At 37.8% G+C, this 17,896-nt stretch overlaps 2 protein-coding genes across 2 annotated transcripts; both read right to left on the reverse strand.

Annotated features, from left to right (window-relative positions):
* Positions 1 to 15,886: 15,886 nt before the first annotated feature.
* LOC142163482 (uncharacterized) lies at positions 15,887 to 16,375 on the reverse strand. The gene has a single exon (XM_075220772.1). It carries the CDS (start codon positions 16,373 to 16,375, stop codon positions 15,887 to 15,889), a length of 489 nt encoding a protein of 162 aa, XP_075076873.1.
* A 66-nt stretch (positions 16,376 to 16,441) lies between these two features.
* LOC142163483 (uncharacterized) lies at positions 16,442 to 17,217 on the reverse strand. The gene is made up of 2 exons (XM_075220773.1): positions 17,120 to 17,217; positions 16,442 to 16,835 (listed from the first exon to the last, which is right to left on the reverse strand). The coding sequence occupies exons 1-2, from the start codon at positions 17,215 to 17,217 to the stop codon at positions 16,442 to 16,444; spliced, it is 492 nt and encodes a 163-aa protein (XP_075076874.1).
* Between the last annotated feature and the right edge of the window lie 679 nt (positions 17,218 to 17,896).

Consider the following 17,896-nt stretch of genomic DNA (forward strand, 5'->3'; position numbering starts at 1 on the left):
ACAGACAACGCATAGATGGAGAATAGTTGATGGCATCCCCAGCAGGAGTATCACAACCAATAATCACATTTAAACTGACCAAATTTTCTTTGATTTGAAGCAGGGACAGGGAATGCTACTGATGACAAAAAGATGCACCACAAGAAAGATTGGCAAACTGGGGCAGGAAATTTTTGTTCATTTCGAGAATTTTCGGGAAAGTATAACACAAGTTTGGTGAAAAGTGGTATCCCCAGCAGTTTTTCAGGGAAAGGCAAAACGAGTTTTAAGGGAGGTAGTCTTCGAAGGAAGAAGCTAACAAAATAAAAAATAAAAAGAAGAAAAAAAAACAACCAGTTCTGCAAAAGGAAACAGTTTGCAGAGGAATGAAACATCATGCTTAAAGGAAGTAGTTTTGGAAAGAGTAAGATAGCATATTTTACTCAGCAGAGTTATCCTCAGCAGTGTTATCCCCAGCAATGGTACTCAGCGGTTTGCAGTGTTATCCCCAGCAGATCATCGAGATGAAGAAGCATCCTCGACAGATTTTCGATCAAGTTCCAAGAGGGTCGGACAACACAGAGTGGGGAAGGAAGAAAAGGAAAATTCATCCCCAGCAAGTTTTGATAGCATAATGAAACACAGAGCGGGGAAGGGAGAAAAGGAAAAACCATCCCTAGCAGGAGTGGCACGACCACTCACCATGTTTTAAAAAACTAACAAATTTCCTTTGATTAGAAGCAGGAAAAGGAAAACTTATTTATGGAGAAAAACATGCCACAAGTAAAAGCATCAAAACTGGGGCAGAAAAGTTTCTGCCATTGTCGAAAATTTTCTCGGAGAAACGAGGAAATCAATTCAAGTTTTAAGGGATAGCAAGACAGCACGATTTTAAAAAAAACAGCTGGGGGTTCATCCGCCCTCGAATAGGATATTTTGGGTTCATCCGCCCTCGAATAGGATATTTTGGGTTCATCCGCCCTCGAATAGGATATTTTGGGTTCATCCGCCCTCGAATAGGATATTTTGGGTTCATCCACCCTCGAATAGGATATTTTGGGTTCATCCGCCCTCGAATAGGATATTTTGGGTTCATCCGCCCTCGAATAGGATATTTTGGGTTCATCCGCCATCGAATAGGATATTTTGGGTTCATCCGCCCTCGAATAGGATATTTTTGGGTTCATCCGCTCTCGAATAAGATATTGAATTTAATCCTTCCTCCAAAGGACATTTAATTTATTTCGACCCGGGTGGTCCTGCTTGTATAAACATTGCCAAAATATATATTTTCATAAATCATTACAAATTAGGCGCCCACCTGTATAACAAGGGAATACATTTCATGTCTTTACAAATTAGGCACCCACCAGTATAATGCGGGAATACATTTCTGTTTTTCATTTCATGTCCTAGGTCGCCCACCAGTATAATGCGGGCATACATTTCTATTTTTCATTTCATGTCCTAGGCGCTCACCAGTATAATGCGGGAATACATTTCTGTTTTTCATTTCATGTCCTAGGTCGCCCACCAGTATAATGCGGGCATACATTTCTGTTTTTCATTTCATGTCCTAGGCGCCCACTAGTATAATGCGGGAATACATTTCTGTTTTTCATTTCATGTCCTAGGTCGCCCACCAGTATAATGCGGGTATACATTTCTATTTTTCATTTCATTTCGCCCACTAGTATAATGCGAGTATACATTTCTGTTTTTCATTTCATGTCCTAGGCGCCCACCAGTATAATGCGGGAATACATTTCTGTTTTTCATTTCATGTCCTAGACACCCACCAGTATAATGCGGGAATACATTTCTGTTTTTCATTTAATGTCCTAGGTCGCCCACCAGTATAATGCGGGTATACATTTCTGTTTTTCATTTCATGTCCTAGGCGCCCACCAGTATAATGCGGGAATACATTTCTGTTTTTCATTTCATGTCCTAGGCGCCCACCAGTATAATGCGGGAATACATTTCTGTTTTTCATTTCATGTCCTAGGTCGCCCACCAGTATAATGCGGGTATACATTTCTGTTTTTCATTTCATGTCCTAGGCGCCCACCAGTATAAAGCGGGAATACATTTCTGTTTTTCATTTCATGTTCTAGGTCGCCCACCAGTATAATGCGGGCATACATTTCAGTTTTTCATTCCTAGGTCGCCCACCAGTATAATGCTGGAATACATTTCTGTTTTTCATTTCATGTCCTAGGTCGCCCACCAGTATAATGCGGGAATACATTTCTGTTTTTCATTTCATGTCCTAGGTCGCCCACCAGTATAATGAGGGTATACATTTCTGTTTTCATTTCATGTCCTAGGCGCCCACCAGTATAATGCGGAAATACATTTATGTTTTTTATTTCATGTCCTAGGTCGCCCACCAGTATAATGCGGGCATACATTTCTGTTTTTTCATTTCTAGGTCGCCCACCAGTATAATGCGGGCATACATTTCAGTTTTTCATTTCTAGGTCGCCCACCAGTATAATGCGGGCATACATTTCTATTTTTCATTTCATGTCCTAGGTCGCCCACCAGTATAACGAGGGAACACATTTCGCATTCAGGCGCCCACCTGTATAACGAGAGCAATACTTTTCAGTCTTATACTGCAGATCTTGAAATCAGTAACCCACCGGAAGGCAGAAGGTTACAACAGGAATCCCCAGCAGGAAACAATAAAAATCCCCAGCACCGGAAAGCAGAAGGTTGCAACAAGAGGTCCCAGCACAAATTCAAGCGCATGAGTCAAAAGGAAGAAAAGACGTGTCTTGAAAGAAGCGGCCTGTGAACATTAAATTATGCCCAGCATAACAAATTTTGATGAAGAGAGCCGTATCCCTAGAGGAACCACCGAAAAGCTTAATGAAGGAAGCCATATCCCCAGTAGGCCGAGCAAAATGATGAAAACTGGTATTCAGAAAAGCAAAAGGCCAGTGTCATCCCCAAGTTCTCGTAAGAAAGAAGCACCGGAATCGACGCAAGCCGACAAGAAAGCAAGGCATCAAGAACAAATGAAGAGATCTTGTAATCCGTAGTCTAGCCTAACTTCTTGATTTTTCTTTTAAGCATGGTGTAATGAGGAGGTCAACAAGCAGTAAAAGTAGCATGCAACAACATTAACATTGTAGTCTCATGGTAGTCCCAGCTACCAAAACTTCCCGAACTACATTGACCTGATTCCTGTTTAGCCCAGGATATGTAGGAAACCTCTGAAGCAAAGGTTCGGTCAAATCTTTCAAAAAATGCTTCACACGGAGTACTCGAACGGGAAAAAATCGCTCGTATCCACTCACTTTATCTTTGCACGAAAACCCTTCGTGTTTTCGGACAAAGAGGGGTAGCTGTGAGCACGTGATTTTCGCCCTATATGAGAATCACTCCCAAAAATTCAAAATAAAATAATTTTCCTTTGTGTACAATGTTTGTATTTTTGTGGTATTTTGTATAATTATTTGTATTTTTGTCTGTGCATGTTTATTTGTTTAAATTAATAAAAATATAAAATATGTCGCATTTTCATTTAGTATTTATTTGAGTTTGTTTTACAAAATGAGAAAATCAGAAGAAAAAATAATAATAATGTACATTGCATTTTTAGCATTTAACGTCTAAATTGTGAGATTTTATCGTTAATTGCTATTTAAATGTGCGATAATAGTTATTTGGAATTAATTAGTATTTTTTATAGGTTAATTTAGTTTATAAGTTATTTTAGAATTTTAGTTTTATTAATTAGGAAGTAAAAGAAAAGAGAGCAATAATATAAAAGAAAATCGGAATTAGGCCTCTTCTTCAATTTTGAACAACAGGCCCAAATATACCCAACCTTCCTCTATGACCCGGTCCATTCCAAATCGGATCGACCCAGTCCATAACCCAACACCCCTATTTCCCTATCTTTCAAAAAAACAAAACCCTAAAATTGTATTTTTCTCTTTCACTGTTGAAAACACCATCCGCCCCCCTTCCTCATCTTCTCCTTCTCCAACACACACACAACAAAACACTCACACACACAGTGCACACAGCAGCCATTCATGGCTGCTGTTTCTTCTTCGCCTTCGTCCCACACGACCTTGACTGTTGTGTCTTCTCCCTTGTTTCAGCTGCGTCAAGCTTGAGCTCAAGCAGCCATGGCTGCCCCATCGCTTCTTCTTCTTCCTCGTCACTTGCAACTATTCAATGCTTCAGCTTCTTCCAGCTTCGTCATCGTCGAGTTGCCGCTGCCCGTCGCTGCTGGTTGCTTCTTCTCCTCCAGCTTCACGTCGCTGCTGGCCGCGGCCATGGCAGCTTCGTGCTGTTGCTGCGTCTTCTTCATCCTTCACTGCTGCGTTGATGTTTCTTCTACGTCAAGTTGCTGCCGTGTCCATGGTGCTGCTGCCCGTCGTGCTGCTCCGCCACCATGGCTGCCCTCGATGCTGTTTCACCATCCAAACACGCTGCCTTCTGCTTCGTTTTCAAATAACACCCAATGATCTTCTTCAGTTCTTCGATCGTCCGTTCGTGGTCGTCTTCGGCATCAAATTGTTTTAGTGCGATAATCGCTTCCGGACAGAATTGTTTTCGTTCATGTTCTTCGTCGTTCCGATCCGGTTAGTTGGTTTAAGTTTCATTTTTTGTCTATAATTTGTTTGATATTTTCGGATCTGAAATTAGATATGTTCGATATTAAGTTCATGTTTATCGTTTTGTTATTTTCTTCAGTTTATTTCATTTTTCTTGTTTATTTTTATGTAGAAATGTTAGTTTAGTTATAATATTGTTGGATTTAAGTTGAGTTCAATTAATTATTTCTTTAGTTTGTTTTATTAATTTAAAAGGATTTAGTTTTAATATCCTATTTCTTCGGTTCGTTAGAATCTGACATGTTTGTGGTTTAATTGAGACATATAATTCATGTTCATTTTTTGTTTGAAGTTCATGTTAATTCAGTTATTTAATGTGAGTTAATGTTTTATTGTTTTTAAATTTTTTTATTTAGTTTGAATAATGTATCTTTGTTGTATTTTGTTGGATTTAATTTGAAGATCAATTGATTATTTGAGTTTAGTGATTTGAATCTGTTTATTTATTTTGTTTAAGTTTAATTTGACTTTGAGCTCATGATTTGAATATACTTATTTGTTATTGTTGTTGAATCTGAAAGTAGATTTGTTGTTTAAAGATTGTTCAATCAAAATAATTCTAGTTGTTTCTTTATTGTTCATCATATAGTTTGAGTTTGTTCATAAAATCTGATTAGGAGTTGATTATAGCTGTTATATTTTGGTTATAATTGATTAGTTGAACTTGTTATAGCTGACGGGGTAGATTGGTAAATTACAATGTTTTCAGGGTCAAAAATGGTAATTTCAGTAAGGTCAGAGGGGTATTTTTGGAATTAAAATTCTGAACAATTATTTATTTTGAGTGCTCTGTCCATTAAGATTAAAATAATATTAAAATAATCAATAATGGGGGACAAGATATAATGATGGGGAATAATGCAATTATTTAATATAAGCATGAGGAACAAGATATAATAGGGGGAGGATAATGTACTTGTTTAATCAAAAGTGGGGAACAAAACATAGTGGGATTGCGGGGCTCAAGAAAAGTTGTTTAAATAAGTAATAATTGATTTTTATGTAGTAGTGAGTTTGGTAGGAGAAAGTGGTTATTTTATTAATTGATTAAAGGGTTTGATATGGAAGATAAAAAGAGAGACTTGATCAGATTTTAGGGGGGGGACAGAAAAAAGATATAGAAAAAAAAAGACAGCAAGAAAGATAACAAAACTGGAAAAAAATCTTCTACTTTCCTTCATTGTTTGAAATCAACATTAATTGATATTGTTTCATCGAAGCTTGAAGCTTCTTTCTTGGGGTTACTACTTCACCGGTTTGTAAACTCTGATACTGGTCTATTACTGTTGCTGGACTGTTGTTGCTGTGCTGTATTGTTACTACTGCTGCTGATTCTCATCTTCATCTTCTCTTGTTTCCAATACCAGGTACATGACTGTAATACTAGCTATTGCAAGCTAATAATGTGGAAGCATGAATACATATGAAGAATGAAATTTTGAAGTTTTAATTTTGCTTTTTCTTTGTTCCTTTTATTGATTGTATTTAGGCTCTTTCATGTATTACTGAATAATAATTGGAATAAGAGAAAATAACATAAGTTAGTCTTTAATGAATCGGTTTGGCGTAACGGGTTAATTTACTAGTTATGAAGGTTTTAAGATTATCGACAGTAGGTTAATCGTGAACAAGTAGCTAAATTTAGCTAAGGCATGAATTTAAACTAAATTTCGTGAATTAGGCATTAAGGCATGATTTGAGTTCAAACAAGATTAGAAGAACGTTTAAGTTTAATAAACTTTCTAATAAGCTTTAGTAATTATGGTTAAATCTAGTTTTCAAATGGTTGTGAATAATTAATCTCAATAGTTTTTTTTATAACAATGCGAGTTTTAATCTAGCTATATTTGATTCTTTTAAATATTAGTTGTCGAATTTTTATTTTATTTATAATTTCAAAATTTTTTTAGTAAAATTCCTTTTCATCAATATTTGTATTAATCTAGCAATTAGTACGCCATCCTTTCTTAAATTCTTCTTTTTCAAAAAAAAAAAGGCTCGTAATTAATTAGGATTTTCTTTCTTTATTTTAGAGACTAATTTTAATAGAAAAATGTAGTCGCTTTAAGATTTGTCCCTTTAAAATAAATGAGATAAGATGAGCCTAGTAAAATGTATAGAATGCGGGGCCCTCACAAATGTATGCATTAATTATTTAGAACATCGGAGTTGGCTGTCTAGTGAAATTTCACGGCCTTTCCCAAAACAACAATACGCTAGTCGATCTAGGCGCGTTTTTTAACAATTTATTTTCTTAAATATGGATGTGCATTTATGTAACCCAACTCCAAATCTCAACGGAGTCGAAATGTGTCGATAACCACGGGTGCATTGATTGCGACGTGGTTTGAAATACGTTTTCACAATGTTGCAATTCTCCGTAAAATAATAACAATAAATAAAAATAATAAAAGCGGCTAAAAGTTAAAACTTGCACATGAGCTCATAATTGTATAAAATCAGATAAACAAGCAGAATATGACAGTTGAGCGACCGTGCTAGAACCACGGAACTCGGGAATGCCTAATACCTTCTCCCGGGTTAACAGAATTCCTTATCCGGATTTCTGGTTCGCGGACTGTAATACAGAGTCATTCTTTTCCTCGATACGGGATTAAATTGGTGATTTGGGACACCCTAAATCTCCCAAGTGGCGACTCTGAATAAATAAATAAATCCCGTTTCGATTGTCCATTAATTGGAAAAACTCTTTCACCCCTCGCGGGGGCGGAAAAAGGAGGTGTGATAGACGTATCAATTGCCTCAGAAATATAGTTAAGCCTAGTTCCTTGAATAGTTGTAGAACTTCTATTCTCTAGCTTCATAACTCGTTCATGACTTTCATTCTGAACGTTGTGAGCTCAGTTCGTATTCAATATAGACTTGGGCTTGATACCCCTAAGTCTCAGTATAGCTTACTCAGCATGTCATAAACAGTTGAAGTTTCAGTGTTCACAACCAATTCAAGAATGCATGTCTCATTCTAGTCCTATTCAGTATTCCAGTATTATGTAACTCAATATGATTCAGTATTCCCCTATAATGTAACTCAGTATGATCCAGTATTCCAGTATAATGTAACTCAGCAGAATTCAGTAATTCACTATTATGTATTGCAGTATGATTCTCAATTCCTAATTTTAAATCCCTGAATGTCGAACACCTGTATTTGGGCCTGAGGCCGCAGTTAATGCTTTATGCATTTTTGGGCCTGAGGCCGCAGTTAATGCTTTATGCATCTTTGGGCCTGAGGCCGCAGTTTATGTTTTATGCATCTTTGGGCCTGAGGCTGCAGTTTATGCTTTATGCATCTTTGGGCATGAGGCCGTAGTTTATGCTTTATGCATCTTTGGGCCTGAGGCTGCAGTTTATGCTTTATGCATTTTGGACCTGAGGTAGCAGTTTGTGCACATATATATATTGGGCCTGAGTCCGCAGTTTAATATTCAGATAAACAGGTTGTTCATCATTCAGAAGAGGGAATATTCATATCCTTACTTCCTTTCAGTTCAATTATTAGTTACCGTTCAGTTATCAGCTATCATATCAGTTACCAATTATCAGTTCAGTTATCAGCTATCAGTTATCATTTCAGTTTCAGTTTGAATAGTTATCATTTCAGTTATTAATTATAAATTCTTAGTTATCAGCTTAGTTTCAGTTTCAGCATTTATAATTCTTTCTTTCAGTTGCTTTACATACTAGTACAATTCAAATGTACTGACGTCCCGTTTTCCCGGGGCCTGCATCTCACAATGCAGGTAATGATTTACAGGTTGATGATAGAGCGCTAGGATTCTCGTACCAGCTATTTGGTGATCCCAGTTCTTCCAGGGTATTATCATTACTACAGTATTCAGTATTCACATACAGTCAGTGTTTTTAATACTCAAATAGAGGCTTCATGGACTAGAGTAACAGTTAGACAGAGTCTCAGACTTTTCATATTAAGCTATGTTGGCTACAAATATGTTTCAGAATTGTAGCAGTATTTCCGCACTTTGATTTATATCATCCAGACTTTCAGTATATCGACAGGTGTTAGTTTATCTTCCGCATTCAGTATGTTATGATACCATATGTTGATTCAGCCAGCCAGTTGGTTCGCTCAGTCACATGTAGTCAGGCACCGAGTGTTGCATTACGTCCAGGCCCAGGTTCGGGGCGTGACAAAGCTTGGTATCATAGCCCTAGGTTTAAGAGTCCTAGGGAGTATATGAAACCGTGTCCAGTGGAGTTTCCTTTATATGTGTGTGACGACCACTCATATAAACGGTTAACTACCAAGACATCCAGGATTGTCTCATTTCTTTCTACTCTAGATCGTTCCATGAATCTTAGAGCAATAAGTAACCTTTTCTTCCTATCGAATTCCAAACGTATTGGATGCCCAAGCGACGTGTAGGAGAAACCTAAAGTCCTAGAGAGGATAATTACCCATTGAGGTATAGTTATGGAGTACAGGTTGGTAAATACGAGACTTGAGAGGACGTTAAAAGTGGGATGCAATGGATAGTAGTACAAATTAAAGCATAACCTTATCAGAAAGTACAAAAGCAGTTATCGTGTCTTATGGTTATCAGTTTACCTTAGTTACCAGTTATACAGTCTTTCAGTAATTTCTCAGTTAGCAAGTTTATGGTTATTCAGTACTCCAGTATTCAGTTATATGTTTACCAAATATCTAATTTTTAGTGTATCAAAATTTTTGGAGACTTGTGAGTATACGGTGATGCATATGGATGCTAAAAGAAAATGTAAGTAATAGTGATTATAGCGAAACCTTTGCATACTTTAGGTCTGGATTAAGACCAAGACTCACCGGATGGTGCAAGAAGTGATTTATCAGATGATGGTATACTTTGAAGGATAAGTTTGTGCATGGTAGTGTATTCGTATGTGTTTTACCTCAGAGAACAATTTCCTTTAATTCTTGGAAATGGAGCCACAAGTTGGATGATGATAGTTTGGATGTCAGACCCCAACATTGGTCACTATAGTTTTGGACAGAAAAGAGCCTAAGTGTAAAATACCTAGGAGTCATAAATGTTTGTTATTACCAAAGATGTGATTTCGTACAACTCATGCAAATGACTAAAAGATATGATGTATGCAATGAGAACTAAGAGCAGCCAATAGTGAATTTTAGGGAATGATTTTAAGTTGTTCATATTTATTCAAATCAGAACTAGAAGTACCACGTTAGTAAGTTACTATAAGAAGCAGCTATTGGTGTAAGATAAAAGATATGGCAATTCCCCATTAGGTTATGTGACTAAATGATTATCTGAGATGTTTATAGTATGATATGATTTTATATTATATAGAAAGTTTGGGGTTACATATGCTAATTTTGTTTAAGACAGATGAATTTCCCTAAGTGTGATCCATGTACATAGTTCGAAAAGACTGATAGTGTGCGGCAACAGAATATGGTCAGATAATGAGGGAATTTAGGAGTAACCTTATGCTTCACTTTATTTATTCAAAGCAGAAGAAGAAAATATGATGCTAGCAGGTGGTTAGTAAAAGAATAGTAAGTAAGTTTTGAGTTGATACAATGAATTAGCACTTTCAGCAGAGCTAGTAGGGGTACAATTTGATTCACTTAGCCAGGTTAACTCTAGTGAGTGAATGACAGTTTGAAAATCCAAGCATGTGTTAGAACCCAAAGAGTTTAAATTAAACTCGAAGTACAGTAGCAGTGGGAAGAAAAAATATTAGCTTGCAGTGAGAGCACAAACTATAGAAGAATAGCCTTTAGGAATTATCGTAATGTGGTTTCTCCAGGATTGACAGTGTGAGCAGAGTTAAATTATTAAGACTGTATATGATAGCTCTGAATACATTAGCTTTCCGTTAAGTGAATAATTTAGTTTTTCCTAGTAAGAAAGATTTCTCAAAAGTAAGTTGGAAGATGAGTCATCATTGACGTAGAGTGCAAAGAATTGCAGAGAATAAGGAATGTTATTTGGATCCCAGCAAAAAGAGAAGGATCCACAAGTATAAGACCTTGGTCTAAGGGGTGATGTGAAAATTTTCAGTAAGTCCAGTTGGAGATCTGAAACTCGAATAGTAGCATGGGATATGAAAAAGAAAATCAGTTCGATAATGAGGGAAAATTGTATAATTACCACATGGATTATGTCTAGCAAGTGTAAGAAAAACAAAGTGAGTAGAATGATCACCGAGTTTAGTTATTGATGATAAAATGATCACAGAAAGCTATAGAATCATGCCCAGTTATGTATCACGAGGGTAGTGCCATTGCACGAGACTCTGGTCTTCGGAGTACTGGTTAAAGACTTAGCTCACAACAATTCTATAAGTGTTTTCAGGAAGTTCTTAAGAAGATAAAGTGTGGGAAGTATAACTCATGATTGAGGTAGATAAGAGAACTCTGGTAAAAGAAGTTCACCAGCCAAGATAGGACTTCGACTTCAAACTCTAAAAGATGACAGAGTTGTTGTCTAGAATATGATTTGTTCTCCCTTAGTAGGCGAAGTGAAGGAGAAACAGTTTGATGATCCCTACTTGTTGTAGCTGAAAGAGGAGATTCACAAGTATAAGATGATGACTTTCGGATAAGGGGGAGATGATGGTACTTTGAGGTACCAAGATTGTGTGTTCCAGACATAGATGGACAAGATCATGTTAGAAGCTTATAATTCCTGGTATTATTTCCATCCAGGTCCCCCAAATATGCATCATGACCAAGGAGATTGATTGGATGAACTACATGAAAAAGAACGTCGCAGACTTGCGGCCAATTGTCTTAATTGTCAGCAAGTGAAAGTCGAACAGCAGAAAGCCTAGTGTTTTATCACAGAATACACATATTTTGATGGTAAATATGAAATTTATAAATGGGATTATCTTTCTCATTTTAAAAGCATGATTTGATTGGATGATTGTAAATCGACTTACCAAGTCAGCACATTTCTTGCCAGTAAAGACTACAGATTCAATAGAAGATTATACCAAGTTATACATTTAGGAAATCGTCTAATTACATGGGACTCCGCGGTCCGTCATTTGGGACTATGGTGCTCTGTTTAAAATGAACTTTTAGAAGTTCTTTCAGAAATGATTAGGCACACGTTTTTCATCCTCAAAAAGTTGGCCAGGCAGAGCGCATTGTTCAAATAGTTGAGGATATTTCCTTGATGTTAAAAGTAATTAGGATGATCACATACCTCTTATTGGCCTTGCTAATAATAACCTACCATTCTAGTATCAAGATGGCACCGTACGAAGCTATGTGTGGGGAAAGGTGTAAATCACCAATTGGTTGGTTCGAAGTTGGAGAACTGGAGTTGTTAGGACCTTATTTGGTCTATCAGACTATAGAGAAAGTTAAGTTGATTCAAGAGCGTTTGAAGAAAACTTAGAGCCGCCAAAATGTCCTATTTGAGCGTGCAACATAGAGACCTAGAGTTTCAAGTTGATGATTGGCTATTTTTGAAAGTTTCGCCTATGAAAGGCATTATGAGATTTGAGAATAAGGGAAAGCATAGTCCCTACTATATTGGGCCATATAGAATCTTGCGAAGGATCGGTCAATTAGCTTATGAGTTGGAGTTGCCACTAGAATTAGTGGTGGTACAACCAGTATTTCGCGTGTAATGTTATAACATTCAAGTTTCCAACACTCAACTCATGTCAGTTCAGTACTTAGATACTCATGTCAGTTCAGTACTCAGATACTCATGTCAGCTTAATACTCAGATATTCAAGTCCGTTCAATACTCAACTACTCATGTCAGTCCAATACTTAGATATTCATGCTAGCTTAGTACTTTGATATTGATGTTAGTTCAATTCTCAAATATTCATGCCAGTTCAATATTCAGATATCCATGTTAGTTCAGTATTCACGTATTCATGGCACATCAATATTCAGTCAATGCAGTTTAGTTCAGTATCTCAACAGTTCAGTAATCATGTATTCATTATGTTTAGTATGCAAGTGTTGATGAAAGTTCATGGTTTCACCAGACCTGTTTAAGATCCGGAGTTAGCAGAAGTTACAGTCAGGACAATCATTCGAGGACGAATGATCCCAAGAGGGAGATAATGTAACACCCCGTAAAAATTCGAATTAGGTATGAATAAGTTAAAGGAGTAGTAAAGATATATTTTGAACATGTGAAGTCCCATCGGGATGATTATGGGTGAAAATAGCTGTTTCAAAATCAAGATGGAAAGTGAGGTGCATAAGATTTGGTAAATTCGACTAAGTTGCAGAAGGTCTATCTTACAGTAGGTATTAGTGAATATGTGTAAAGAATATGGAAAAACTCAAATAATTGAAGTTGTAGGCCTTTGAAATATCTTTCCAATGATATATTATAGAGTGCAAACGAAGCTCTGTGCCAAAGGTTATGCCCATTTTACAGAATGGTATACAACCACCACGGTCCTGCCGCGTTTTACCGCGACCGCGGTGGCGAGGCAGTGTTCCAGCAATTTACCGCGGTCGGGACCACAGCCGCACCAACCGGGACGCGGTGGACAACTTGGGAAGTCGTTTTTTAGCTCTATTTCGTCCCCCACAGCCCCAAAACATTAAAAACTTGCTCTACAACGGAAATCTCTCAAAAACCTAACTCCTCAAGGGTCCGTCCACCATCCAAGGTAAGTTCTAATGGTAATTCTAAGTTAATTTTAATTTCCGAACATCTTATTAACATGGGTAAACCCTCCATATCATTAGATTTTCGATTTGGGACACCATTGTTGAGAGAAGAAACCCTAGAACTCGAATTCAAGAAGATTGAACGTCAAAAAGGTAATATCTTCACCCTCTAGTTGATTCTATCATTGAATTAATGATTATAGACTCTATTTCATGAGATATGAGTTGATGGGTTTGATAAAAAAGCATGAACGGTGATAGGTTTGGGTTGTTGATAGGTTATTATTGGTTATGGGTGTTGATTACCTTATAGGTGATAAAGAATAATGTTGTTTATAACCATTTGAGACTTTAGAATTTATCTAAAAGCAAGAGAATGGGTTATTGGGTGTAGAAACACCATTAATAAGGGCTATGAAGCTTTATGCCACCGAGTGTTTGATAAAATGCCTAAGTGACCAAAACATGGCTATTGTTGCTAATTTGGAATCTCTTTGACTTGTATTGATATAGATTAAAATTGAAAGAGTTGGTGAATGTTGTATTATGCTCAAGAGCAGGAAGTTAAGGTATGTGAGGCTAACTCTCTATGTTTGGGAATTTAATGATTCTCCCTACACTACGTTTCTTTTACGACGTATCAATTGCCTCAGAAATATAGTTAAGCCTAGTTCCTTGAATAGTTGTAGAACTTCTATTCTCTAGCTTCATAACTCGTTCATGACTTTCATTCTGAACGTTGTGAGCTCAGTTCGTATTCAATATAGACTTGGGCTTGATGCCCCTAAGTCTCAGTATAGCTTACTCAGCATGTCATAAACAATTGAAGTTTCAGTGTTCACAACCAATTCAACAATACATGTCTCATTCTAGTCCTATTCAGTATTCCAGTATTATGTAACTCAGTATGATTCGGTATTCCAGTATAATGTAACTCAGTGTGATCCAGTATTCCAGTATAATGTAACTCAACGGAATTCAGTAATTCAATATTATGTATTGTAGTATGATTCTCAATTCCTAATTTTAAATCCCTGAATGTCGAACACCTTATTTGGGCCTGAGGCCACAGTTAATGCTTTATGCATCTTTGGGCCTGAGGCCGCAGTTAATACTTTATGCATTTTTGGGTCTAAGGCCGTAGTTTATGCTTTATGCATCTTTGGGCCTGAGGCTGCAGTTTATGCTTTATGCATTTTGGACCTGAGGTTGCAGTTATGTATACGTATACTTGGGCCTGAGGTCGCAGTTTGTGCACATATATATTAGGCCTGAGGCCGCAGTTTAATATTGAGATAAACAGGTTGTTCATCATTCAGAAGAGGGAGTATTCATATCGTTACTTCCTTTCAGTTCAATTATTAGTTACCGTTCAGTTATCAGCTATCATATCAATTACCAATTATCAGTTCAATTATCAGTTATCAGTTCAATTATCAGTTATCAGTTCAGTTATCAGCTATTAGTTATCAATTATCAGTTATCATTTCAGTTTCAGTTTGAATAGTTATCATTTCAGTTATCAATTATAAATTCTCAATTATCAGCTTAGTTTCATTTTCAACATTTATAATTCTTTCTTTCAGTTTCTTTACATACCAGTACACTTAAAATATACTAACGTCCCGTTTGCCCGGGGCCTGCATCTCACAATACATGTAATGATTTACAGGTTGATGATTCCGAGCGCTAGTATTCTCGTACCAGCTATTTGGTGATCCCAGTTCTTCCGGGGCATTATCATTACTACAGTCTTCAGTATTCACATACACTCAGTGTTTTCAGTACTCAAATAGAGGCTTCATAGACTAGAGTAACAGTTACATAGATCTCAGACTTTTCATATTAAGCTATGGTGGCTACAAATATGTTTCAGAATTGTAGTAGTATTTCCGCACTTTGATTTATATCATCCAGACTTTCAGTATATCAGCAAGTGTTAGTTTATCTTCTGCATTCAATATGTTATGATACCACATGTTGATTCAGCCAGTCAGTTGGTTCGCTCGGTCACATGTAGTCAGGCATCGAGTGTCGTGTTACGTCCAGGCCCAGGTTCGGGGCGTGACACCATGTCACCTCTCCTTGAATGTATCGCGTTAATGCGTCCATCGCTAAGGAAAATATAAATGGGCTAAAAGCTGATCCACGATGCAACCCCATCACAACCGGAAAGTGTTCTGAGTTTTATCCTGCCGTCCTAACCCGAGTCTTATCATACATGTCCTTAATCACCCTAATATAGACTACTAGAACCCCTTTAGCTTCCAAGCATCTCCAAAGCACCTCTCTCGGGACCTTGTCATAAGCTTTTTCTAGGTCAATGAACACCATATTCAAGTCCTTCTTCATCTCCCTATATCGCTCCACCAATCTCCTCACCAGATGAATATCTTTCATAGTCGAACGCTCTGATATGAAACCGAACTGGTTCTTAGAAATAGACATACTGCTCCTCACCCTCACTTCAACCACCCTCTCCCAAACTTTCATCGTATGGCTAAGCAGCTTAACCCCCCTATAATTATTGCAACTTTGGATATTGCCCTTGTTCTTATACGACGAAATTATCGTACTCCACCTCCATTCTTCAGGCATCTTCTTCGTCCTAAAAATGATATTGAACAGCCTAGTGAGCCATTCTAAACCAGCCATATCTGCATTCTTCCAAAATTCTAATAGGGATTTCGTCTAGCCCGATTGCTCTACCCATGTGCATCTTGTGCATAACCCTCTCGACCTCATCTACTCTTATGCGCCTACAATACCTGAAATTTCGGTGATCCTCGGAGTGCTCCAAATCGCCCAGCACAATATTCCTATCTCCCTCTTCATTTAGGAGTTTATGGAAGTATGTCTGCCATCTTCGTCTAATCTGAGCCTCTTCCATCAAAACTCTACCTTCCTCATCTTTGATGCACTTAACTTGATCCAGATCACGGGCCTTCCTCTCTCTCACCCTGGCTAGACTGTATAACTTCCTGTCTCTGCCTTTGTCCCCAAGCTTTTCATGTAGATGCCCAAACGCCGCAGTCTTAGCCACCGTAACCGCTAACTTCGCCTCTTTCTTAGCCCTCCTATAACTCTCCCTGTTCATCCTCTTTGCCTCCCCGTCCATGCTCTCTACAAGCTTCAAGTATGCCACTTTTTTAGCTTTCACTTTCTCTTGTACCTCCTCACTCTATCACCAGTCACCTTTGTGGCCGCCAGAGAAACCCTTTGAGACCCCTAACAGCTCTCTCGTAGCTAATCTAATACACTCAATTGTCGTGGTCCACATACAGCTCGCATCCCCACTGATCCTCCAGGCTCCCATAGCCAGCGCCTTCTGCCCCAACTCTTGTGCTTTGTCATAAGTCAAGGCACACCACCTGATCCTAGGTTGACCATACATATCCCACTTCTTCCTCTTCCTCACGATCTCTAAGTCCATCACCAATAACCTATGCTGAGTCGTTAGATTCTCGCTTGGGATAACCTTGCAATCCATGCACAGACTCCTATCACACTTCTGGAGGAGTAGATAATCAATTTGAGTCTTGGCCAACGAACTCTGGAAGGTGACCAAATGATCTTCCCTATTCGAAAAACATGATATAGCAATCACCAAATCAAAGGTTTTAACACAGTCCAACATCGAAGTACCACCTCCGTTCCTAACTCCAAAACCAAAGTTGACATGCACACCATCATAACCCCATAGGTCACCTCAATATGACTATTGAAATCTCCTCTTATGAATAACTTCTCGGTGTGCGGAATGTCACGGACCAACCCGTCAAGGTCTTCCCATAAACGCCTTTTAACCTCCTCGTCCAAACCCACTTAAGCCACGTAAGTACTACTCACATTTAAAGTATACCCTCCCACAACTAGCTTAATAGCCATCAGTTTGTCCTTCACCCTCCTAACTTTTACTACTAGCACCCTAAGATCCCTGATAATCAAGATACCTACCATGTTCTTACCCCTCTCGTATCCTGAGTACCACAATTGAAACCCATCCTCATCTCGAGCCCTAGAACCCACCAATCTAGTCTGCTGGACACACACTATATTGATCTTCCTCTTCTGGAAGATCTTTGCTAACTTTATCGACTTCCACGTCAAAGTACTTATATTCCAGGACCCAATTCTTAGTCTAACATATCCCTTGCCACCTTTGCCCCCCGTCCCCCTCTTCCCCCAACCCACACGAGGACATGACCTTATTCTACCATCATTAATCCCAACCACTACAATATGAGGACAATTATGCTAAACCTATCTTTTAAATAGGCAAAATTATTAAACTAAAAGAGGCAGATCTAAGACTTAAGTTCTATCCACTAATTATGTGTAATAGAAAAACAAACAAGCAAGAATTCAAGTTTTTAAAGTTTGCTGGTCAAAATTTTAAAGTTTATTGGTTAGATTTTTAAAATATAAATCGCTAGAGTTTTCACTTTTCAGCCATAATAACAAACAACAACAAATTCGGTAAAATTTTACAAGTGAGATCTCGGGAGGATAGTGTATACCAAAATCTTACCCGTATCCTGGGAAGGTAGAGAGGCTAGAGTTTTAAGCCATAATATAAACAATTCTAGTGATCTATCTGAATTTTATGTCAACTGTACAAAGCTATGCAACAGTCAAA

This window comes from Nicotiana tabacum, chromosome 8 (assembly GCF_000715075.1).
Source record: "Nicotiana tabacum cultivar K326 chromosome 8, ASM71507v2, whole genome shotgun sequence".
NCBI lineage: Eukaryota > Viridiplantae > Streptophyta > Magnoliopsida > Solanales > Solanaceae > Nicotiana > Nicotiana tabacum.